A 26366-nucleotide genomic window follows, 5' to 3' on the forward strand; every position below is an offset into this window, starting at 1 on the left:
CTTGGACATTCATGCATCATATGCCCCCTTCCATGACATTTGTGACATTGAATAGAACTTGAAGGTTTAGAAGATTTAGGATTAAAGGTTTTACCTCCCTCCTCAACCTTACCTTTACCTCTATCATCTTGAGGTTTGGAAGGAGCTTTCCCCTCTTGAGTTGACCATGGCTTCTTAGAGATAGTGTTTGATCGACTTCTCCATGAGTTATTTTGCTGCTTTTTCTCAATTTGTTTTTCAACTTTTACAGACAAATCAACTAACTCATCTAAAGTTACATATTGTTGTATCTCTACTACATTAGCTATTTCTGTATTTAAACCATTTAAAAATCTAGCTATTGTAGCCTCTTCTTCCTCAATGCAGTTAGCTTGGATCATAGCCATATCCATGCTTTTGAAGTACTCATCCACCGACATGGAGCCTTGCTTCAAGCGTTGAAGGCGAGATTGTAGATCTCTTTGGAAGTATGATGGAATAAATCGCTTCCTCATTACCCTCTTCATCTCTGCCCACGTAGCAATAGGTGGTAACTCCTCTTGCAATCTGTCCCTAGCAAGCTTTTTCCACCAAGAAGCAGCATAATCAGAAAACTCAACAATAGCAAGTTTAACTTTCTTACCCTCAGAGTAGTTATGGCAATCAAAGATGGCTTCAACTCGTCTCTCCCAATCAAGGTACAAGTCTGGATCCCTTGTCCCCTTGAAAGATGGCATCTTCATCTTTATACTATTTATATTATCATCTTCTACTCTACCTCTTTGTCCCCTCCTATCTCTTCTTTCTAGATTAAATTCAACATCAAAATCATCATTATCATATTCAGGATTTACAAAAGGGATATGGGGTACATTCCTTCTAACTTGGGGTCTAACATTATTTGGGGGTACAACATTATTCTCCCTCCTAATTGCAGCTATGGTGTCATTCTGTTCGATAATCATATCCCTCATCTCTTGAAATTGAAGGGTCCATCTCTCAAATTTATCAAGATTCCATACTTTATTACTACGAACTTGATACACGTTTTGGTTTAATTATAAATCTACAAAGTATTCTCGTTCAAAGGTGATTTTGAGTGGAAAAAGGCAAGTGTGGGTGAGTTTAAAAGAGGGTAAAAGCCATATTAAAAGTGTGATACTTGATCATTTATTCTTTTTTTTTTAGATGTCTAATTCAGGTGGTGATGAGGAAAGGGCTCGTTTAGAAGCCGAGGTCAAAGGAAGGAACGACTTCACCCTTCAAGCTATGCACCAACAATTTGAGAGATGGACCCTTCAATTTCAAGAGATGAGGGATATGATTATCGAGCAGAATGACACCATAGCTGCAATTAGGAGGGAGAATAATGTTGTACCCCCAAATAATGTTAGACCCCAAGTTAGAAGGAATGTACCCCATATCCCTTTTGTAAATCCTGAATATGATAATGATGATTTTGATGTTGAATTTAATCTAGAAAGAAGAGATATGAGGGGACAAAGAGGTAGAGTAGAAGATGATAATATAAATAGTATAAAGATGAAGATGCCATCTTTCAAGGGGACAAGGGATCCAGACTTGTACCTTGATTGGGAGAGACGAGTTGAAGCCATCTTTGATTGCCATAACTACTCTGAGGGTAAGAAAGTTAAACTTGCTGTTGTTGAGTTTTCTGATTATGCTGCTTCTTGGTGGAAAAAGCTTGCTAGGGACAGATTGCAAGAGGAGTTACCACCTATTGCTACGTGGGCAGAGATGAAGAGGGTAATGAGGAAGCGATTTATTCCATCATACTTCCAAAGAGATCTACAATCTCGCCTTCAACGCTTGAAGCAAGGCTCCATGTCGGTGGATGAGTACTTCAAAAACATGGATATGGCTATGATCCAAGCTAACTGCATGGAGGAAGAAGAGGCTACAATAGCTAGATTTTTAAATGGTTTAAATACAGAAATAGCTAATGTAGTAGAGATACAACAATATGTAACTTTAGATGAGTTAGTTGATTTGTCTGTAAAATTTGAAAAACAAATTGAGAAAAAGCAGCAAAATAACTCATGGAGAAGTCGACCAAACACTATCTCTAAGAAGCCATGGTCAACTCAAGAGGGGAAAGCTCCTTCCAAACCTCAAGATGATAGAGGTAAAGGTAAGGTTGAGGAGGGAGGTAAAACCTTTAATCCTAAATCTTCTAAACCTTCAAGTTCTATTCAATGTCACAAATGTCATGGAAGGGGGCATATGATGCATGAATGTCCAAGTAGAAGAAACATCCTACTTAGAGAGAATGGAGAATATGAGAGTGAAAAAAGTGAGGGGGAAGAAGAAGAGGGAGAAGGTGTAAGTGAGGAAGATGATTTGGAACTGCCTAATGATGGTATAATTGGGGTGGTTAGGAGAATTATGACTATCAATTTGGGTAGTGTTGATGAAGGGCAGAGAGAGAATTTGTTTCATACTAGGTGTGGGATAAAAGGGAAGACTTATTCTATGATTATTGATGGGGGAAGTTGTGCAAATGTGGTGAGTTCATACTTGGTGGATAAACTAGGAATTGCATGCATGAAGCGCTCTACCCCATATAGGCTCCAATGGTTGAATGATTGTGGAGAAGTAAAAGTAAACAAACAATGCATGATTTCATTCAATGTTGGTAGGTATGAAGATGAGATTCTTTGTGATGTAGTTCCAATGCAAGCATGTCATGTTTTACTTGGCCGACCTTGGCAGTATGATAGGGATACTACTCATGATGGGAGAAAGAATAGGTATAGTCTTCTGCATAATGGTAAGAAGTATACTCTTGCACCATTATCTCCTTCTCAAGTGTTTGAAGATCAAAAACGATTGAGGGAAACAATGGGAAAACAAAAGGGAGAGGTAAAAAGTGAGCTTGAGGGAAAAGAAAAAGGCCAAGAGATAGAAAAAAAGAGAGATGGCCGAGAGAAAGAGAGAGAGGGCAGCGATCTAAGTAAAGAGGTAAAAGAGGGTGTGAGTAAAAAAATAAAATGTTTTGGTGAGAGGAAAGAGGCTAAGGAAAAGAAAAATGAGAGCCTTTATATAAAAGCCAAAGAGTGTTTGAATGCTAGGAGAGAGGGACTGCCCATAATACTACTTACTTACAAAGAAGTATTGATTAATTTTGAACAACTAACTCCTTCTTTGCCAAATAGTGTTTCTTCTCTTTTGCAGAATTTTGAAGATGTTTTTCCTGATGACACTCCAAAGGGATTGCCACCTTTGAGAGGGATTGAGCACCAAATAGACTTTGTGCCTGGGTCTCAACTTCCTAATAGGCCTGCCTATAGGAGCAATCCTGAAGAGACCAAAGAATTACAACGGCAAGTTGAAGAATTGCTTGTAAAGGGATTTGTTCGAGAGAGTATGAGCCCATGCTCTGTTCCAGTCCTATTGGTCCCCAAAAAGGATGGAACATGGAGGATGTGTGTAGATTGTCGAGCCATCAACAAGATAACGGTAAAGTATCGCCATCCTATCCCTCGTCTTGATGACATGTTGGACCAACTGTATGGTTCCAAAATCTTTTCTAAAATTGATCTAAAGAGTGGTTACCATCAGATTCGTATGAATCCTGGAGATGAATGGAAAACTGCTTTTAAGACCAAATATGGACTTTATGAGTGGTTAGTTATGCCCTTTGGCTTGACTAATGCACCAAGCACTTTTATGAGACTAATGAATCATGTTTTTAAAGATTTCCATGGAAAATTTATTGTGGTGTATTTTGATGACATCTTGATCTTTTCCCAAAATCTGGATGAACACCTAGAGCACTTAAAACAAGTTTTTGAAGTTCTTAGAAATCAGCGCTTATTTGCTAATCTCAAAAAGTGTACTTTCTGTGTGGATCGTGTGGTTTTCTTAGGTTTTGTGGTCAGTTCTAAGGGAGTTGAAGTAGATGATGAGAAAATCAAGGCAATAAAAGAATGGCCTAAACCTAATAGTGTAACTGAAGTTAGGAGTTTTCATGGACTTGCTAGTTTTTATAGGAGGTTTGTGCGAGACTTTAGCACCATTGCTGCTCCTTTAACTGAAGTTATTAAAAAAGATAAGGTTTTTACATGGGGAAAGGAACAAGATGATGCATTTAACTTGCTGAAGGATAAATTGTGTTCTGCGCCTCTTTTGCAATTGCCTGATTTTTCTAAGTCTTTTGAAGTTGAGTGTGATGCCTCTGGTAAGGGCATAGGTGCAGTTTTGATGCAAGAGTCCAAGCCAATTGCCTACTTTAGTGAAAAGCTAAGTGGAGCAACATTGAACTACTCAACTTATGATAAGGAGCTATATGCCTTGGTGAGGGCGTTAGCTACATGGCAGCACTACTTGTGGCCTCGAGAATTTGTGGTCAAGACTGATCATGAGTCATTAAAATACTTGAAGAGCCAAGGTAAACTTAGTCGTAGGCATGCTAAATGGGTAGAGTTTATTGAAACTTTTCCTTATGTAATTGCTTACAAACAAGGAAAGGAGAATGTGGTTGCTGATGCACTCTCAAGAAGGTATGTTTTGATCTCTACTCTTACTTCAAAGTTATTGGGTTTTGACCAAATCAAGTTCCTCTATGCTAATGATTCTGATTTTGGTGAGATTTTTGCTGAATGTAAGTTAGGTCCTTTTGAGAAATTTAATCTTCAAGATGAATTTCTATTCAAGGAAAATAAATTATGTGTTCCTAACTGCTCGTTGCGTGAACTATTTGTTAGGGAAGCACATTGTGGAGGGCTAATGGGACATTTTGGTGTACCCAAAACACTGAAAATACTTTCTGAACATTTTTATTGGCCTAGCATGAGAAAGGATGTTGAAAAAGTGTGTTCTTATTGTCTTGAATGTAAACAGGCTAAGTCTAGAACATTGCCGCATGGTCTTTATACTCCTTTACCTGTTTCTAATTCCCCTTGGATTGATATTTCTATGGATTTCATATTGGGGCTGCCAAGGACTAAGTATGGTAAGGATAGTATATTTGTGGTAGTAGATAGATTTTCTAAAATGGCTCGTTTTATCCCATGTAAAAAGACTAATGATGCATCTCATGTGGCTGACTTGTTTGTAAAGGAAGTGGTTAAATTGCATGGAATACCTAGAACTATTGTTAGTGATAGGGATGCCAAGTTCTTAAGTCACTTTTGGAGAATTCTTTGGGGAAAGTTGGGAACTAAATTGCTATTTTCTACATCTTGTCACCCACAAACGGACGGGCAAACGGAAGTGGTTAATAGAACTTTAGGGAACATGTTGAGGGCTATTTTGAAAGGAAAGTTGACTTCTTGGGAAGATTACTTACCTATTGTAGAATTTGCTTATAATAGGACCTTCCATTCTTCTACTGGTAAGACTCCTTTTGAAGTTGTATATGGATTCAACCCCCTTACCCCCCTTGATTTATTGCCTTTGCCTACTAATGATTTTGCTAATCTTGATGGTAAGAAGAAGGCTGATATGATGAAGAAAATTCATGAACAAACAAGGCTTGCAATTGAAAAGAAGAACAAGGAAGTTGCATTGCGAAGGAATAAGGGCAGAAAATATGTTGTTTTTAAACCTGGTGACTTGGTTTGGGTGCATATGCGAAAGGAAAGATTTCCTTCCAAAAGAAAGACCAAACTAGATCCTAGAGGAAGTGGGCCATACAAAGTCCTTGAAAGGATTGGAGACAATGCTTATAAACTTGATCTTCCTGGTGAGTTCCAAGTTAGTGCTACTTTTAATGTTTCTGATCTTTCCCATTTTGATGCAGATTTGAATTCGAGGACGAATTCTCTTCAAGAAGAGGGGAATGATAGCATCCAAGGAAGCTCTACTCCATTGAAGGACAAGGATGACGCTTTAGAAACTCCAAGGAGGCCCATAACAAGATCTCAAACCAAGGAGTTCAATGATAAGCTCAATGGGCTTCAATCGCGGATCCAAAGGTTTCTTATTGGGGAAGAAGAGCTCAAGCCCAAGGGAGAGGAATTGTCCAAATGCTACAATTATTTGGTGGCCCAAATTCAAGCCCAAGATGAGGAAATTTAAGGTCCAATTTCGTGCAAAAAAGGTCAAGAAGAGTCCAAGAATCAGCCACAACAAGAGTTGCTTTCTGCCCAAGTTTTGAGAGAAGACTAGTCAAACTTTCCAAGATTGTCAAGATTCTTTTCCTAGTTGGGATTTACCTTATTTATTTATTTATATATAGGTTATTAATATTTTCCTTAGTCTATTTATGGTCTCCTAAGTACCATTTAATGCTTTCCTAGAAGTACTAAATTTGTTCCTAGTTAGGTTACTTTATTTCCTTTCTAGAGTAGGATTCCTTGTAATTGTTTTTTTTAGGGTTTGGCTTCTTGGACGTTTTTCCCTTCTCCTATATATAGGAGTCCTTTTCATTCATTAAAGACAATTTAGATTGATATTAATAATATTTGGGAGAGTTCTTTGAACCTTTGTGACTTGTTCTTTGAGAATTTATCTTTAAACCTTTACTAGTTTCATAGTTTAAGGTATAAAGTAACTTCTTCTTGTGATATCTTTGGTTTCTTTTTGGTATTCTTTAGAAGGTGATTAGTTTCTACATACTAATTATTGTCTTTAGTTACTCATAAAGCGGTCAAGATCCGAATCTATCGTTTTGATTCGTTTTCTCAAGTAAAGGCGTTAGATTTCTTCCATAAATCTATACGTTGTTACTTGGATCTTTTCAAGGCCTTAGAACATCTAATCTTTGGAAATTCGTGGATCTTTCCTTCGAATGCGGAAGCACAAAGAAAAGAAACAAAAAAAACTAAATAAAGATATGGGAAATTCGAAGGAAAGATCCACGAATTTCCAAAGATTAGATGTTCTAAGGCCTTGAAAAGATCCAAGTAACAACGTATAGATTTATGGAAGAAATCTAACGCCTTTACTTGAGAAAACGAATCAAAACGATAGATTCAGATCTTGACCGCTTTATGAGTAACTAAAGACAATAATTAGTATGTAGAAACTAATCACCTTCTAAAGAATACCAAAAAGAAACCAAAGATATCTCAAGAAGAAGTTACTTTATACCTTAAACTATGAAACTAGTAAAGGTTTAAAGATAAATTCTCAAAGAACAAGTCACAAAGGTTCAAAGAACTCTCCCAAATATTATTAATATCAATCTAAATTGTTGGTGCATAGCTTGAAGGGTGAAGTCGTTCCTTCCTTTGACCTCGGCTTCTAAACGAGCCCTTTCCTCATTACCACCTGAATTAGACATCTAAAAAAAAAAGAATAAATGATCAAGTATCACACTTTTAATATGGCTTTTACCCTCTTTTAAACTCACCCACACTTGCCTTTTTCCACTCAAAATCACCTTTGAACGAGAATACTTTGTAGATTTATAATTAAACCAAAACGTGTATCAAGTTCGTAGTAATAAAGTATGGAATCTTGGGGTACAAAAGAAAGTAAAGAACTAGTCCTAGAACTAGTAGGATTTAGTTGAAACAAAACGCGAATAAAAAGGAACTTATTTTAGAATTATAAGAACAAGAAAAAAAAAATTCCTCTTATTCTTAAAGGTCTAGAATCCCCTCTTCTTGCTACCTTCTTGCTTGGAAACAAATTAATGCAAAACTTGGAGAGCAAGTAATAAGTTTACTTGGAGAGCAAGTAATAAGATTTCTTGAATAGCAAGTAATAAGCTTTCTTGGGTATCAAGTAATCAAATTTCTTGGAGGACAAGTAATCAGATTTCTTTGAGAGCAAGTTATAACTTTTTTTTTTTCTGTTCACGCAACTGTAATAATTTTTTTTTTTTTTTTTCACGACGCTACTGTTCACGTTTTTTTTTTTTTTTTTTTTTTGTTGCTCTAAGAAGAAATCCCAAGATTTATCAAGAACGGAATCTTGATAGAACCGCTCTGATACCACTTGATAACAGCAAGGTTAAGGGAGATCACAAATAGAGAATTAAATATTAGAATGCGGAAGCACAAAGAAAAGAAACAAAAAAAACTAAATAAAGATATGGGAAATTCGAAGGAAAGATCCACGAATTTCCAAAGATTAGATGTTCTAAGGCCTTGAAATTCCTCATCTTGGGCTTGAATTTGGGCCACCAAATAATTGTAGCATTTGGACAATTCCTCTCCCTTGGGCTTGAGCTCTTCTTCCCCAATAAGAAAACCTTTGGATCAGCGATTGAAGCCCATTGAGCTTATCATTGAACTCCTTGGTTTGAGATCTTGTTATGGGCCTCCTTGGAGTTTCTAAAGCGTCATCCTTGTCCTTCAATGGAGTAGAGCTTCCTTGGATGCTATCACTCTGGTTTATTCAAATGTTTTTCTTTTAAAAATTATCCTTTTTAAATGGTTTTCTTAATTTTTCCTAAAAAATTAAGTGATGACTCCGAAATTATGATTTTTTCCATAACTTAACAAAATTGCCACAAAGTTGTGAAATGGCTTCGAAACCTTAGTTTTCGAAATTGGACAGTAACAGAATGTCGACTTCACTGGGGATTCATCTAGGTTCTAACCAAAAGGATTTTATTGTTTGGCTAACTATTATTGCATTACTTGTTACTTTATGCAATTATGTGTTTGAATTTCGAATATTCACTTTTATTGCATTCATGGCATTTTCTGATATATGTATAGTATATTAAAGAACGGTTTCTGCATAACCGCAACCGGACTTTTTTATACTCAACTTTTTTCCGGAATTATCGGCAATTTATTGGTATGTCATGCGTCCAATGGTTGTTGTGAGTTCCAACCTGAGTTGTCTACTTAGGTTCCCAGTCTTTCATAAGCCACTCTTAGTCAACTAGCATAGAGCGAAACCAAATCCCGAATTTAGCGCATTTTGAACTAAGTTGACCCAACACCCAAGGTGTGTTGGGCCTATTAGAAGACCACCTTATGTCTAATTGACCCCCGGTCAATACAAGATGATCATTCAACTACTTGTTAAATTTGAAGGTTATATATGTCGATTTGTGCGTACCATTATCCCTGGGGGTCGGGTTTTTATTTTATAGGTAGTTTCTTTGTTTAATTCAACTGAAGATCCTCCTCATCCAGAAGAAATTCAAAAGCATCAAGAAGTTCGAGAATAAAGATTTTATGTGGAAGCCTAGTTTAGTTTACCATTATACCCCTGCGTGAGACTGATATTTATTTCCCTCTCCTCTATTATGTATCCCCATGAGTATTCATAAGGTTTGTATAAATTTTTTGGGGCAACGGAACGTTTCACAAACGATATACACATCCTTCAAACGTTAGGCTCACATTTGGCTCAAAATGGTCACATGTATGTTAGGAGGCGTTATATTTTGCTTGTTTGTTAAATGTTACAAATTTTATGTCGTTTGTGCTTGTTCGACCTATGTGTTTACATACATATGTTTTTCTTTAAACATAATTGGTCCATTATTCCATTCCAAAGTCTTAGAATCTTTTAACATATATACTTAATTTTCAAGCTTTTCGAAATACTTGTGACTCCATTATCAAAATACGTTCAAAATCATTCATGTTCTAGGTTCAACAGAGCTTTAAAAAAGATATTATTAGGTCATCATTCAAATTCACGTTGACCCCGTTGTTTCTTCAAAGATATTTTTCACACCTACCTAGCCGGCATTACTAAATATTTTATCAATTTCAATCAATTTTCAAACGTCATTATTCTCAAATGAGCTTCCTGATGAAGAAAAAAGCAACATGGGAACATTTGAACCTTCATTCAAATCACATAGTTTACTTTGTTCAAATTCATTTCTTTCATTAAAGTTTTAGTTCACAAAATGATCAATTTTTTCCATTTGATCGCTTTCTAGAGTCTCTCCCTCCTCGAATTTTGGACTAATTTATTTTAAGCAAAACAAATGTTATTTGTTTTATATGTTACATTGGTTGATTAATATGACTAATGGACTAACTCTCTTATTTTTGAGTTGTTTTAGAAGAAGAGACTGATTTGTGTTGGTAATCAAACTTGGTTACTTCACCAAAGTACCCGCTGACAGAACATCCATATTTTACACGGTCTAAGGTCAAGAAAATTTCTATAGACTCTTCATTTCTTACTTGGACTAATAAGAGGACTCGGTCTAAAATGGATTCCACCATCAGCATGGTTGCTTCGTCCGAAATGATTGCCACTCCATCTGTCGCGGCCAATCCTAGTGCCTCGGTAGCAACAAAATCACCCATGGAAGTCATTGCTCATCTAGAGCAACGAATTGGTGAACTGAACCTCCTGGTAACACAATACCAAGCTGCTTCTCAGAACTTACCACCTGATGCCCGCCAAAAAGGGCTCATGCCTCCTTCGTTTCCAACTTTAAGTGAGCTCAATCAAGGAGATCATTTTACCACCTTTCAGCAAACTCAAAACGCCTCACTCCTTCATTCAACTCAGGATACTCCTCTTGTGTACACATTTGCACCTCCAAAAGCTCTAACGGTAACACATCATGCTCCGCCAGTGTACACTTATGTCACTGCTCCACCTGTTACCAAGGCTCAAGAGTTTCACCGCAAGATGTTAATCACTATGTTGAAATTGAAAATGATGCAAGATCAATTGATGTTGAAATGATGAATAGGAAGATGAAAAGCTTAGAGGATGCTATGAGAGGTCTTCGTGTGTTCGATAGTAGCCAGAGTGTGAGATATGAAGAGTTGTGCACATTCCCCGAAGTTGAACTTCCACTTGATTACAAGATTCCGAAGTTTGAGAAGTTCAGTGGATCAGGAAATCCTTTCTTTCACTTGAAAATTTACTGTGAAAAGTTGATTGGCGTTGGAAACAACGAAGGGATAAGAATCAAGTTTTTCAACCAAAGTCTGACTGGAAAAGCCTTGGAGTGGTACTCAAAACAAGATGTGACTAAATGACATACTTGGGATGATCTAGCGAATGCTTTTGTGGATCACTACAAGTTTCATGTTGAAATCGCTCCTGACAGGATCTCTATTACCAAGTTAAAACCAAAGTCGACTGAATGCTTTCGAGAATATGCCATTCGTTGGAGAGAAGAAGCTGCTAGGGTGCATCCACTCATGGAGGAATCAGAAATGATCACCTACTTCATTCAAGCTCAAGACTCAGAATACTATGAGCTAATGGTGACAATGGGTGGAAAAACATTTGCTGAAGTTATTAAGGCTGGAGAAATGATTGAAGACGGTCTCAAGACTGGCCAAATAACGAGTTACACCTCATCTCAGTTTGCTAACAGGGCCTATCAAACTGGTTCCTTTGGAAAGAAAAAAGGAGAAAGAGGTTATGATGTTAACAATCCGATGAGCTACCTCATATAACCGTCAACCACCTCTAGGCTATCTTGGTTCACAATACTATGTTTGTAACAATCAAGCAACATTTTGTCCTCCAAGACCAATGCAAAATTATCGAAACAATGCACCTCGTCCCGATTTTAAGAAAAAACCTCCCTGAGTCTTCACTCCATTGTGTGAGACACAGACTCCACTCTTTGAGAGATTGAAAGAGGCAATGATACTCCATCCGGTGGAAGCTAAGACTGTGAATATTTCGGCCGAGTGGTATGACCCAAACAAGCGGTGTGCTTATCATTCAGGAGTTATTGGGCATGATACCGAGAAGTGTATCACTCTGAAGCATAAAATTCAAGATTTGATTGGCAACGAGGTGGTAAAACTTGCACATGCTCCACCAAATGTGAACACCAATCCACTGCCCAAGCACAAAGAGTAGTCATTGGCGTAACCAGTTGCGACGAAGAAGCAAGTTTTTTGAAAGTTGCACTTTTGGCATCTTTTATTCTTGCATTTGAAGTTTGTTGTGTTATTTCCATGTAATCACATTTTTTATCACTTTGTTTCCTTTGAAATCGTTTGTTGGATTTTATTTGTAAGCATCTTTCATCTGTAATGAACTACGTCTAACATGAATTCTCAAGAATGAGATACGTAGGCAGCCTATGTCGGCTTCGGTCACCCTTTTATCCCCCTTTTAATGTTTTTCTGTACTTGAACTACATTTGACCTGATTTTCCTAGTGGAATACGTAGGCGGCCTTCACTGGCTTCGGTCACGTTATCAAAAATATTTCAATTTCTATTTATGGTGGAACTACGTTCGACCTGATTCCTGCTCAGTGGGATACGTAGGCGCCACACCGGCTCGGTCATATTTCCCGTAAGTTTTCCGTTTTCCTTTATAATGGAAACTGGGGCAGAATTTTGAGAGGATCTCAAAATTCGTTAGAAGCGGACCTTTCCAACAAGTTTGAATCAAGGATTACTTTAAAGTTGCAACTGGGGCAGAATTTTTGAGAGAATCTCAAAAATTCAACTAAAAAACTACAGAAAGTTCAAAGGTTATATTATGTTTTAAACTAGGGAAGAATTTTTGACGAGGTCCTCAAAAATTCCATCAAGCGACATTTCAAGACCGGACAAGCTTGTAATCCCAAAAGGCAGAGGAGCATCAGGATGGCAAGGCAAATCCAACATGAATCAGTCTCTCAAAACTAAGAATTTTTCTTTGGATGTAGGAACTACAAAGTTACAAGGCATCATTAGATCCACAGTGGCCTCGTCAAAACTCAAATGATTCCTACTCTTACTCATCTTCTAAAATTTTCCATTCACTTTATTGTGACTTACACATTCTCAATTTGACATATGGAATAGCCTGACACAATGGCAAAAACCATAAGACGTTATCCAGACCAATATAAGCTGAACGACTTCATTTGAAAACTTATCTTTTACTTTGTTAATTTTATTTTGTTACTAATTACATCTGAGCTATGCAGGTGCCATTAGAATTGGAGTCAAAATTTCAAAAGGACTTTTCAGATTTTAAAGGATCAAGCCAGACGTTCACTAGACAAAGGACATGCGCTAGTCCTTATCCAAAGATGTTATTATGAAAGATTTCTGACAGCAAGGATCCAATCCAATAAGCTTACTTTTATCCTCTATTTTACGAAAACAAACTCTTTAAAGACAATCACAGGAAATATTATATATTTGGATTGTCTTTCTTTTAAAGAGTTATATTGAGCTTCCACCTCAACATATTATTGGAGCGTCACTTCCTTCAACGTGACATGTTAAACTATCATTGGAGACTCACTTCCTTCAACGTGACACGTTAAATTATCATTGGAGAGTCACTTCCTTCAACGTGACACGTTAAATTATCATTGGAGAGTCACTTCCTTCAACGTGACACGTTAAATTATCATTGGAGAGTCACTTCCTTCAACGTGACACGTTAAATTATTATTGGAGCGTCACTTCCTTCAACGTGACACGTTAAATTATTATTGGAGCGTCACTTCCTTCAACGTGACACGTTAAATTATCATTGGAGAGTCACTTCCTTCAACGTGACACGTTAAATTATCATTGGAGAGTCACTTCCTTCAACGTGACACGTTAAATTATTATTGGAGCGTCACTTCCTTCAACGTGACACGTTAAATTATTATTGGAGCGTCACTTCCTTCAACGTGACACATTATATTATTTGAGTGTCACTTCTTTCAACGTGGCATATTATATTATTGGAGCGTCACTTCCTTCAACGTGACACATTAAATTATCATTGGAGAGTCACTTCCTTCAACGTGACACGTTAACCTATTATTGGAGCGTCACTTCCTTCAACGTGACACGTTAAATTATATTATTGGAGCGTCACTTCCTTCAATGTGACACGTTATATTATTGAAGCATCATTTCCTTCAACGTGACATGTTAAATTTTTATTGGAGCGTCACTTCCTTCAACGTGACACGTTAAATTTTTTATTGGAGAGTCACTTCCTTCAACGTGACACGTTATATAATGTTATCGAATCATCACATCGTTCAAATCGACACACCATTTTAGATCACTACTTCCTTCAAAAGTAATACACTTGAAATTGAATCATTATCTCCTTCAGTATGGCATCTTAAACCAGGTTTGCACAAATTATATTTGTATTTATATTACATTTTCTACTGACGATTTTCTCCAGATTTTGAAACACACGAAGTGGACTACGTCAAAATAGGACGCAACACAACGTGGACAATTTTTCTTAGCAGCAAACTGAGACATAGTCTAAAGAGGAATATCAAACTCTTAGGACGCGAGTTGAGGAGCGACTTCCACCACAATCAAACCACATCTCTATCCTAAGGCGTGTGTGTATTTTCTTGGGTTTAATAGTTTCAGTTTTGCCTTCAGTGAAAATTTCAATTCTCACCCGAGGCAAATTTTCAAATTCGAGTGATAATACCCCTAGAGCTTTGGAAGTTATGTCCATGTAAGTTCTTACATATGGGTGTGAACGGCCCCACATTCATAGTTGAGATGTTTGCAAGCCTCTTTTCCATGCTCAATTAATTTGTCACTCATCATTAAGCTAAAGGTTATTTCTGCATAAGAGATTTCCTTTTCAACCGATTGAGTCGAACTACAAACAGTCTGATTCCCAAAATTTAGGGATATGTAGGTGGACTAAATGTTGAAAACTCGACTGTTCTCCGACAATTCTGTCACAATTCCATTCTCGAGCTTCTCGGTCTCTCCATACTTCGACACCAAAATAGCTTTTGTATTCTTTCAAATTGTGCGTTAAATCAAGCGTCTTTCGAACTACTAGTGGCTCGAGTTCTCATGTAACCCGAGATATGTAGGAAATCCAACACCAAGGTCCGGCCATAATTCCTCAAAACCCTTACCATTCACCGTTCCAAAGAGATGATTAGTGGACGGACAAAATTGGATTCGTCAATTTCATTTGCCTTGGATCTCTTTCATCCATCCCAGTCAAACGAGGGGCAGTTGTTGACAACCAATTTTAGCCCTCCACAATTATAATTTTGGGAATTCTTGGTTTTCATAGTTTAAAATTTTGTGGCTTCTTGTGGTTGTTCGAGTTTAAAGAGGTGGTGGAATCGCTTCCGTCAAACTCATCGTCCGGTTCGTTGCCCACAACTAGGTAGTCTTCTCTTTATTTTGGTATTTATGTTGGCTTTTTATTATGTCTTGTTCATTGAAATTGTTTTTGGCATTAGCTGTTTAAGTATCTTTCCAGTAGCTTAAAATTAGTAAAATTGCTTATCGTTGAACTCGGTTAATTTATATATTTATACCTTCCGGATAGGAATAATCAATGTTGAATAGGGTTAGAGTTATGCTTTTTGTATTCATGCATTTTATTCGTTTGGCTGATATGTGTGATTGTTTTGTTCGTTCGATTTGGAAAATCTCTTAAAGTGTTGTTATTCCTGATGGAGTTTTGTATCTTCTTGCGTCATGGATACCTTTATCTAGTCTTAATGCTGATTGAAAGAGGTTTATTGTCGATTTAGTTTAGTTACCTCTCCGTTTTCTATATTCAAGTTTGCTTCGTCTCAATTTTCTACCTCGAGTATGTTGTCCATGTTATTTTTCTTTCCAGCTGTTGCCTTTGTTCCAATTTCTCAACATGTTCTTTCCTATTTTGATTAGTATGAGTATGTTGTATCTTTTTCCTAACTATTATTCTCTTCAAAATCATATTAAGTTTTTGTTTGTATGACATTTTTCTATTGTGTATTTAGTCTTGCTGAAAAGTGCAACTCTTGTTATGATCGTCTAAAGTGTTTTACTTGTCACTTTTTTCAAAGGATTGTGATATTTTGATTGTTTCTTTTTAGTTTGCTTTCATTTGTTTGAAGCCTAAATGTCTGAATCAGCCTGTTAATTATTTGTATTCCCAGAATTTTGTTTCTAGCAAGGTCATTTCCTTTTCTCTGTTTGTTCATAGCTTGTCATAGTTTCTTGAGATATTTTTCTTCTGTTTCCAGTACCCATTTGTTTATCACTCGAGAGTTAGATGTGATTGTTGTCTAATCGGTTCTCATAATGTATGAATTCATATTTTAATTTTAGTTTTCCTCTTACTTTCTATATGCTGAAATGCCTTAAAATAGCTATGTATGTGTTTGGTAGTCTTGTTTATCTTAGAGGGTTACTTTAACTCTTTCTAAAGTTTCTTAAGTTTTTTATGGCTAATACTTAATTATCCCCTTCCTTATCTTTTCTGATCTTTTGCTCAAATGTATGGCAGTCTCCCAAACTTTTAATCTATTTTATTGTTTTTACCATGTGGTATCAAAGTGTTCTTTGTTGTTTAAATGGTCCTCTTATGAAGTGATTGGATATTATGATTTCTTTATTCACTATGAGAAGTGCATCTTATATTTTTTTAATTCTCTTTGGTTATTTTTAGTTATAATTTTAACGCCCTTATGATTAATTCCAACATGTTAAGGCAGTAGCTCTTTGATAATAATGGGTTTGTTGTTCAAATTGTGGTGAAGGACAAATTGCCGAATTGATATATTTAAACCTTATCTCTTAGTTTAATTATTAAAGAATTTGTTCATTTACTTATCCTTGCATCCTTTGTTTTTCTTTGCATGACTCACCCGCTTGAGTCCAATGGACTCCTCTCTCTTGCATATTCCTCTTCTTGAGTCAACCTCCATTGGAATCGTGAAAAGGAAGATAGTATTGTTTAGTTAAAATCCAAACCGAAGGCAGCAACTCAGTAGAGAAATAATAATGGTCCTAAAGGGCTGAAGTTTGAGTTTTTGGACTTAAAATTTCGATAAAATGACTAGCAACAGCAGCTGCCTTTAAAAGGCAGAAAAACGAGGAGCAAAATCGGGTAAAGTCCTGAAAACTAGCAGCACCAGCAGCCTTGAAAAGGCATGAATGCGGGAAACTATTATTATTGGGATAAAACCCAAGAAGACAGCAACATCAATAGCCTAAAGGGCTGGAAAATTGAAAGTTGGACTTTGAAAAGTTCAATTTGAACTCAGCATGAGCGGTCAATTGCTTTTGGACTAAAAGTCCAAATTCTTTTAAATTTTATCACTCTTATTATGTTGGATGTGTTATTATCTTTTATATTATTTGCTTACTAACCTTTATTAATTTAGATGAATCCTTGAGGAAATATTTTTATTCAAGTTTTCAAATTACGAAACTCATTTAAAGTTAGGCAATTTAAGCTTATTAGAATAATTTAAGAACCTTTCATGTTCTTTCATAGTTGTTGAAAAGCTTTGAATCCATGCTTATGAGTTTAAATTAAATTTTTAATTAGTTCAAATTTTTTGAATAGGATAAAATTGTTAAGTTTCTTAAAATAAATTAATCGTCTTTTAATTTAACTTAGGACTTTGTATGAACGACTTATGGATCTTTAATATCCTTTCATAGTTGTTAAACAAGTCCTTTAATCCATGTTTATGAGTTTGAATTAATTGTATGGTTCAAAACATGACCATGGATAAAAGTTTCAAGTTAGGATTATATTTGAGATTTCCACAAGCATCAAAAGATTTTTTTAAATTGAAGTTTCAAACAAGTTTTTATAAGTAATTCTTTTATTTTATAAAAATTAGCCAAATTTTTAAATCCGTCGGTCAACCGCGTGGTAGCAGATTCTCTAAGATGCCTAAACCCTTCCTTAGAGAATTATTTGAACTCTTACCTGACTCTGGTTTATTCAAATGTTTTTCTTTTAAAAATTATCCTTTTTAAATGGTTTTCTTAATTTTTCCTAAAAAATTAAGAGGCGACTTCCAAATTATGATTTTTTCCATAACTTAACAAAATTGCCACAAAGTTGTGAAATGGCTTCGAAACCTTAGTTTTCGAAATCGGGTCGTAACATTTTTAATGTTTGTATTATCACTCATCAAGCAAGTATGATTAAAAAAAATATGTGTAATTCTTAACAATGTTTTATCTGTATACAATTGTTCTTTCTAATAGTTAGTTTTCTGGATATAATATAGTTTAATTATAATATTTGTTAGATTTCAAGAAATAATTATTATTTAGTATTGCTAATACTATTGAAAAGATAATATACAAATATATTACATATAGTTTAAATTTCGTTCTTTCTTTTGACATAATTATTTTTAATTGGTATATGATATTTATTTTTATTATGTTTGGTTGCATATAATGAAGAGTTTGACATATGGATCAAAACATGATTGCGGATCTACTTGCAAAGGAAGATGATAGAAGGAAAAAAAATGAAGCATAATTAGAGATTATTTTTTCACTTTGAATTGTATTAGCAACTTAGTTACTTTAGCTAGAATTTTCTAAATTTTGATTTGTATAAATAATTTAGCTAAATGTATTATATTGTCAATGCTAATCATTTGATCCTTTATTATTCTCCTTTTTCTTTGTTATGAAGCAAAATTAATATAATTATCTCATTTTAACAACAAAATTTATTTTATGATGATTAGGAGTTTCATTTTTATTATAATTATAAAAAAGTAATTGAAAAATAAAATATTATTTTCATGATGCCATTTTTGCGTATGTAACAATCTGTTTTCGTCGCCGTTCTTTTTACTTTGCAATGTATTTATAATTTTTATGTAGTCACCAATTTTTATATTTTTCTGCTCATTTTTTGTATTTTCACCCCTTATTTATTTTTTTTATTTTACAAATCAAATCAATGCATAATTAGTACTTCATCCGTTTCATAAAGAATGACCTGGTTTGACTTGATACGGAGTTTAAGTAAATAAAGAAAACTTTCGTATCTTGTGGTCCTAAATTAAAGTTATGTCAAATGTACAAAATTGCCCTTAATCTTGTGGTCTTAAACATGCCACGTGGAAAGCAAAAAGTAAAATGTTACCAAAAAAGGAAAGAGGTCATTCTTTTTTAAACTGATTAAAAAGGAAAGGAGATCATTCTTTGTGAAACGGAGGGGGTAATACATTTAATGTCTAATAAAATTATACATTTGAATTATTTTTAACTCATGTCTCTTCATCTTACTTGTAACTTTTAATATTAAATATTATTCATAACTTTTGTATGCTTCATTTTTCATAAATCTTATAAATATTTAATTAATGTTTTAAAAATTATAATAAGCAAATATAATAATAAGGACATAATAAAAAAATCAATTTTGTTTTGACGAAATTAGAGTTTGAATAGAAAATTAGTACTCCTACAAAAGATAGAGAAAATTAAAACATATAAAATATTTTCAATGTAATACAATATATTGTTATTTCAACATATTATCTCTTATTCCATTTACTTCACCACGGTGAATATTTTGTTCTACTATATACATATAGAAAAAAAATTTATATTTTATATGTTTAAAAAAAAATGAAAAAACCTATGATATCGCAGATGAAGAGAAATATTAATATTATCTATATATTCGATACCAACCTAAATATTACATATTTCATATTATTATCTTATAAATGTTTCATATAGCCGCGCGAAGCGCGGATAGTTTCACTAGTTAATTAAAATAACAGACAACTGGCATCTCATGTTTGCATTCGTCAAGTGGTATATCACCTTATGTTTAATTTATACTTATTTTTTATATTTTCTTACTCAAGGGTGAATGATTGTCTTTTCTTATAAATTATTTGCATCATTTCCTTTTAATGTATGATGCAAAGAGTTATAGAGATTTGGTTGAATGATAAAAAAAAAGTGATTAATTAATAAAGACTAATTTTCTTTTATTAAAATTATGATAATAACTGTACAATCATATTTTTGATTTTTTATGATAAAATTATGGACTAAATTAAAGACCATGAATATCATTTAAACAAAAAAATAGTTTAGGGGTATACAAATATACAATATTTACTTACAGCAAATTCAATTTTTTTCATATATTTTAGGGGTAAAATAGTTTTTTATTCTTGGCAAGGAAGACACATATTTTTAAAAGGTCAGATATGTTGTTTCAACCCAAAAAAAAGGCATAATACATAAACATGACATTTAACTTGGCGTTAAAGGATAACTATAACCTTTAACTTTGGATATGCACAAGTAAACACTTAAACTTGTATAAAATTGAATAAATAGACACAATCGTCATACATGGCATCCTACATGACAATTTTGTGTCCTACGTGGCGTCATATGTGTATTATGCCATGTAAGACAAGTCTGTCTACTTATTTAATTTTATACAAGTTTAAATGTCTACTTATGCACACTCAAAGTTGAAATGCATAATTGTCTGCTGGAATCAAGTTAAGAGTCATGTTTATATGTTATGCCAAATTTTTTTTTGATATTTTTATGATAGGTAGATAAACATTTTGAGTAGTTCAAAAAAATATTTGATCCTTTTAACTAATTTTAAATTTTAAATTATTTTTTATTGACAAGCTGTTTAAAGAGAAAATTATTGATGGCTGCTGCAGTGACCATGTTTCTAGACAATTGTGTTAGTCAGAGACGTCGCCTCAACTGTTTGACCGAAAGAAAAATAATTGTATTCGGTGAAGTTGACCAACTATTGATCTGTACTATTATTATCCCTCCCTATCAATTAATTTACGTGACATATTTTAAATATCGTGATTCAATCAAATCTATTTTTAATTATAAAATTTTTTATATAGTATTTTTTAAGTAAATTAAATTGTTAATTATTTATAGTTTAAAAATTATATTAAAAAATTTAAAAATTTGATGAATAAATTTTCAATCAAATTTAAATATTTTGACTCGAAGAAAGGAGGTATATTATTATTATTATTATATATCAGCTATTTCATCAATAATCCCTGCCTATTATTGAAGCAGAATCCTGCAATTTCCTTTAGTAAAACAAGGATGATGGAAAGCAGACATGTTCATTTGTTATTATTATTATGTTACATGTTTTGTGTTTTGATTCTTACTAGTGCTGCAGATAATATACCTAGAGATGAACCTTTAATAGATGGAAAAACGATTGTTTCGTCAGGTGGAAATTTTGAGTTGGGATTTTTCTCCCCAACTCCAACATCGAGTAAACGATACCTGGGAATATGGTTCAACAAAGTATCTGTACAGACAGTGGTATGGGTTGCTAATAGAGACACTCCACTGAATGATAAAAATGGTATGCTCAATTTTACAACACAAGGAAATCTTACTCTTGTAAATGGTTCTGGCAGTGTGGTTTGGTCTTCCAATACCACAAGAGGAGGCGTGCAAAATCCAATAGCACAGCTTCTAGATTCAGGCAATCTTGTTGTTAGAACTGAGAATTCGAATTATGTATGGCAGAGTTTTGACTATCCTGGTGACACAGCTTTGCCTGGAGTTAAGATTGGGATCGATCTTAAGACTGGTTTTCGTCGTTTCCTCTGGTCATGGAAGAGCAGAAATGACCCTTCTAATGGTCAATATAGTTTCATATTTGATCCTAATGGATTCCCACAGCCATTTCTCATGAACGGTTCCATCCAACGCTTCAGGGGTGGAGCACGGAATGGTCAAAGCTTTGCTAATTCACCATCTCTACTACCAAGTCCTTATAAATACATATTTGCATCCGATCCAGATCAAGTATACTTTACTTATGAGCTCATTGACACTTCTGCTATTGCAAGGGTAGTGATGCAACTAAATGGGCTTCTAGAGCTTTCGACATGGAATAATCTAACTCAGAATTGGGATAACTTTGGTAGCGCACCAGCAGACAACTGTGACATTTATGCCCAGTGTAACGCATATGGTTTGTGCAACAGTGGAAACTCTCCAATCTGCAGTTGTTTGGATAAATTTGAACCCAAAGATCCAACAGAATGGGCAAAGGGAAATTGGTCAGGTGGCTGTGTTAGAAAGACACCAATATTGAATTGCCAAAAGGAAGTTAAATTCTTAAAGTATTCAGGGATCAAGTTGCCAGACACTCGATTTTCCTGGTACGATCGAGGAGTAACTCTTAATTCATGTGAGGAATTGTGCTTGAGAAACTGTTCATGTGTGGCCTATGCAAAACTAGACACAACAGGGACAAATGAAGATTGTTTGCTTTGGTTTGATGAGCTGATGGACATCAGAGAGTTTGGTTCTAGTGGGCAAGATATCTATATAAAGTTGGACTCCTCTGAGACAGAGATAAGTACAGGTTGGTATGCTTCTTTACGTTAGTCTTGAGTTTTCTAGACCAAATTGAACTGTCTATTAAAAATTTGATAAGACTAAGATGAGTTTATATGAATCATCAGGAAACTCCAGTAAAGAGATATTAAAGAAATTGAGAATCAGCTTGCCATTGGCAGCATTAAGTCTTCTCTCAGTGCTATGCTTGATCTTGTACATTAGGCATACGAAGAACAAGAAGAAGAAAGAGGAGGAGAATCAGAATCAACAACGTTTTAGTGAAGGTAAACCGGATGTTTTGCTACTTTGAAATTTGAAATAAGTGGCCTGAATTGATGGTAAATCTTGGAAATTCCTCTTAACATCCAATTAAGTCCTTATTTTGACAGGAAGCTCTGAAATGTTGTACATTAATAAGAGCAAAAATGATGATCTAGATTTACCATTGTTTGATTTTGCCACTATCTTGGAGGCTACCAATAACCTTTCTTTGAGCAACAAGCTTGGAGAGGGTGGTTTTGGACCTGTTTACAAGGTAACGATGTTAACTACAGCTCTTTCTTTTTCTCTAAACAAACTGCTTAACTTCAATATATTATAGATGCTGGAACATTGACAAACTTTCGGAACCTTTAAAAGGAAACAAGTTCCCGATTAGAAAATATGTCTCCGATTCTCCAGAAATGTCATTAAAAGTTAATTCCACTTCAAACAAGCTATCTAAAAAAGTTTACTCAGAATTTTTCAATCGAAAAACTAGAGAAGCTAATTGCCTGAGGATATGTATGGTGCGCTGAAAGATGGACAAGAAATAGCAGTAAAGAGACTTTCAAGATACTCTGCACAGGGAACTGATGAGTTCAAGAATGAGGTTATCTTCATTGCTAAACTCCAGCACCGGAATCTTGTTAAGCTCCTTGGTTGCTGTATCCAAGCAGAAGAAAAGATGTTGGTTTATGAGTACATGCCAAATAATAGCTTGGATTGGTTCCTTTTTGGTTGGTTCTCACTTCTCTCAACTCTTAATACATTTTGTTATCTGTAGAAATAGTTCAATCAGCTGCAGATGGATTTGGTTATCACTTCTCTGAACTTTTGATTTTTGCACATACAGATAGGAGGTCACTGCTTGATTGGCCCAAGTGCTTCCATATTATAAATGGAATTGCTCGAGGACTTCTCTATCTTCATCAAGACTCAAGATTGCGAATAATCCACAGAGATCTTAAACCAAGCAATGTTTTGCTAGACATTGATATGAACCCGAAGATATCTGACTTTGGCATGGCAAGAAGTTTCGGAGGAAATGAGACTGGAGCCATGACAACAAGAGTGGTTGGAACATAGTAAAAATCTTTAAACCAAAGAGCTACTTACACTCTACTACAAAGCTAACTTTCTTTATTTGTGATTTTTAAAAAAAAAAGAGATACTTACTTTCTTTGTTTGACATTATCCTACAGCGGCTACATGTCTCCGGAGTATGCAGAAGAAGGGAAATTCTCAGTGAAATCAGATGTTTTTAGCTTTGGAGTTGTAATTCTGGAGATTTTAAGCGGGACGAGAAATAGAGGGTTCATTCATCCAGACCATCACCATAATCTTCTAGGACATGTAGGAACTCATCTTATACATAGTGTAAAAATCATGTTAGTTAAAATTATAGCATCTAACTGCATGATGTGAAATGTATGTTCAGGTGTGGATCCACTTCAAAGAAGGAAGGGTTATGGAAGTAATAAATACACATCTAAAGGAGTTATGCAACCTATGTGAAGTGCAAAGATCAGTTCATGTAGGTCTATTGTGTGTGCAGCAGTGTCCAGAAGATAGGCCTAGCATGTCATCAGTTGTCCTGATGTTGTCTAGCGATGTTCCATTGCCCTTACCTAAAGAACCTGGTTTTTTTACTAGCAGAAGCCGATTCGGTGAAGTTAATAGTTCATCTAGCAAGCTTGGCGAACATTCTGGAAATCAATTAAGCATCACACTATTGGATGCTAGATACTCCCTCCGTCCCTTTTTAGTTGTCCACTTTAGAAATGACACACAGATTAAGACAACAATGATTAGCACAGTGAAGTTACAATTTTACCCTTATGACAACTTTTCACTTCAAAATTACAATCACTTATTTGAATTAAAGTGAAATAAATTGGAGGGAAACAACATACACTTTTACAATTTTCAAGAAGTGTAAATAAGGGTATAATAGGAAAAAATTTGTTGTCTTTTCTTGATTTGTCAAAATGGACAACTAAATAGGGACAACTAAAAAAAGAAATATGGACAAGTAAATAGGGACGGAGGGAGTAGGATATATATATATATTCGTTGTTTGCTTGTAGAGGCTAGTGTCACGGACTTAAAGTCTCACTAATATTTCGTGCGGTACTCGACAACTTACACAGGAATCTAATTACAGTGGCGGGACATGACACTAGGCTTTATTTACTTAATTCTTTAGCTTCCAGTTGTACAACCAAACAACTTAAAGTGAATTTGTCAAATATACAAGTGCTTTCTCAGTCTAATAATTCTTCATAATCTATATTGTCCTCACTCCTCAGATTGTGAAATGAGTTAAGACAATTTGTCATAATTGTACAAAGGGCATGGACAGCTCTTTTTCAAAACAAGTACAGTTGATAGTATTTTAATTAACAACTTGACGGTGATCAACAGGCTGGTCAATCTTATGACTTTCTCAAATCAACAAAGTTTCAAAATTGTACAAAGTGCATGCATTGTGCGAGGGTTCTATGAATTGATGATGACAAATGCACTATATGGGTCCCACTTCATTACATCAACCTTCCATGACTTATAATCAGTGGTGGAGCCACCTTAGAGTTATGAGGTTCATCCGAATCCCCTTTGGCGAAAAATTATGTTATTTATATATGGTTAAAATAATTTTTTAGATATATATAATAGATGTCAAACCCCCTTCGACTACTTCGTGTGTCTATTTTTAGATTTTGAATCTTATTAAAATTTTGGCTCCACCACTACTATAACTCATCTCCATTTGGCTAAGCTTGACAAAACATACTTTTTTAAGTAAAAAAAATAATTAAAGTTTATTTAGACACATCTATTGATTATTACACCAATAAAAATAACATAACTAGACAAGTGAAGAATTAGTATTGTCCTGAGTTAGTATTTTCACAATTAATTGATTTGAATCATTTACAATGAATAAGGATAATGTTTAAAAGAGTTAAAATATTAAACATACTTGTAAGTATAAGTTATAGCTGAACCTATTTAAACCTTCATTATAGTAACCTCTTAGTCATTCTACCAATGCAGTACCCAGATGTGAATATAGTCTTTTGATATTGAATTTATTTGAATCCAATATTTTTGTGACAAATGATAAAATTAATATGTAAAAATTAACCAAATAATATATGATGAGTATTAAATAATATATGATTCCATAAGGAGTATTAAATAAATGATGAGTTCAATACTAAATAATTTTTAAAAAGCTATTTCATAAAACTTAAAATTTTGTATCCACTCCTATTTCTATCAAGCATCAAATGGAGAAAAAAATAAATATATGCATCAATATAAAAAAAACATTGGGTGAAAGAAAACAATCCATGATAAGAAAACTGATCAAAGAAACCACCATCAACTTCACTAGATTGCTTCTAGAATTTGAAATCTCCAGAAGTATTCAAGAATTCTCAACTAAATTGTTCAGAAATGTGTAATGACCTTTCGAGTCATTTTCTTCATTTTTACGTACTTTCAGCGTTTAGAGATTTTCCGTAAGTTGTGAGGACCCTAAGTTATTTATGACTTGCTGGGTCACCTATTCATTTGTTTGGTTTTATGCAATTTTTCGTGTTTGGGAGCTTCTGAAGTATAAATATTTGACTTCAGTCAAAACTTCAAGTAAAGGACCTCATTAAGAACTTCACTGATTCCTCAACTCATAAACATTCAAAACACATAATCGACCTTGAAATCGAAGGACACCATCTCTCCCATAGGAGAAAGCCTCAATGACTTTTTCGAAAATTGACTTCTTCAAGGCAACTAGTCCCGAATCAAGATCTTGCTTAGCCCTGACATTCCATACAAAAGACAATTCTGATCCGTTATGAACAATCACACCATCCTTATTAGAATCAATCAAGCGAACACCCAATCGGGTCAACCTATGGTCATCACAGACTAACTCCTTTTTATCATCATCAACATGAACAACACTTCTCATATATAGTTGACCAAGAGCATCCGCCATGACATTCGCTTTATCAGGATGATAGTGGACACTCATGTCGTAATCTTTCAATAACTCAATCCATCTTGTTTGGCAAAGATTTAAATCCTTTTGAGTGAACACATATTTCAAACTTGGAATCGATAAACATATCTACATGAACACCATATAAGTAATGCCTCAAAATCTTTAGAG

The 26366-nt window shown here is 34.6% G+C and overlaps 1 protein-coding gene across 1 annotated transcript; it reads left to right on the forward strand.

The window, feature by feature from the left end:
- The first annotated feature begins 20668 nt into the window (after positions 1-20668).
- LOC125829307 (G-type lectin S-receptor-like serine/threonine-protein kinase At4g27290) lies at positions 20669-25724 on the forward strand. Its single transcript, XM_049508549.1, has 8 exons — positions 20669-21950; positions 22051-22209; positions 22315-22460; positions 22704-22923; positions 23040-23271; positions 23389-23539; positions 23625-23951; positions 25698-25724. The coding sequence occupies exons 1-8, from the start codon at positions 20669-20671 to the stop codon at positions 25722-25724; spliced, it is 2544 nt and encodes an 847-aa protein (XP_049364506.1).
- The last annotated feature ends 642 nt before the right edge of the window (positions 25725-26366 follow it).

This window comes from Solanum verrucosum, unplaced genomic scaffold, assembly GCF_900185275.1.
Source record: "Solanum verrucosum unplaced genomic scaffold, falcon-dt-bn FXZP01000157.1, whole genome shotgun sequence".
Lineage (NCBI taxonomy): Eukaryota > Viridiplantae > Streptophyta > Magnoliopsida > Solanales > Solanaceae > Solanum > Solanum verrucosum.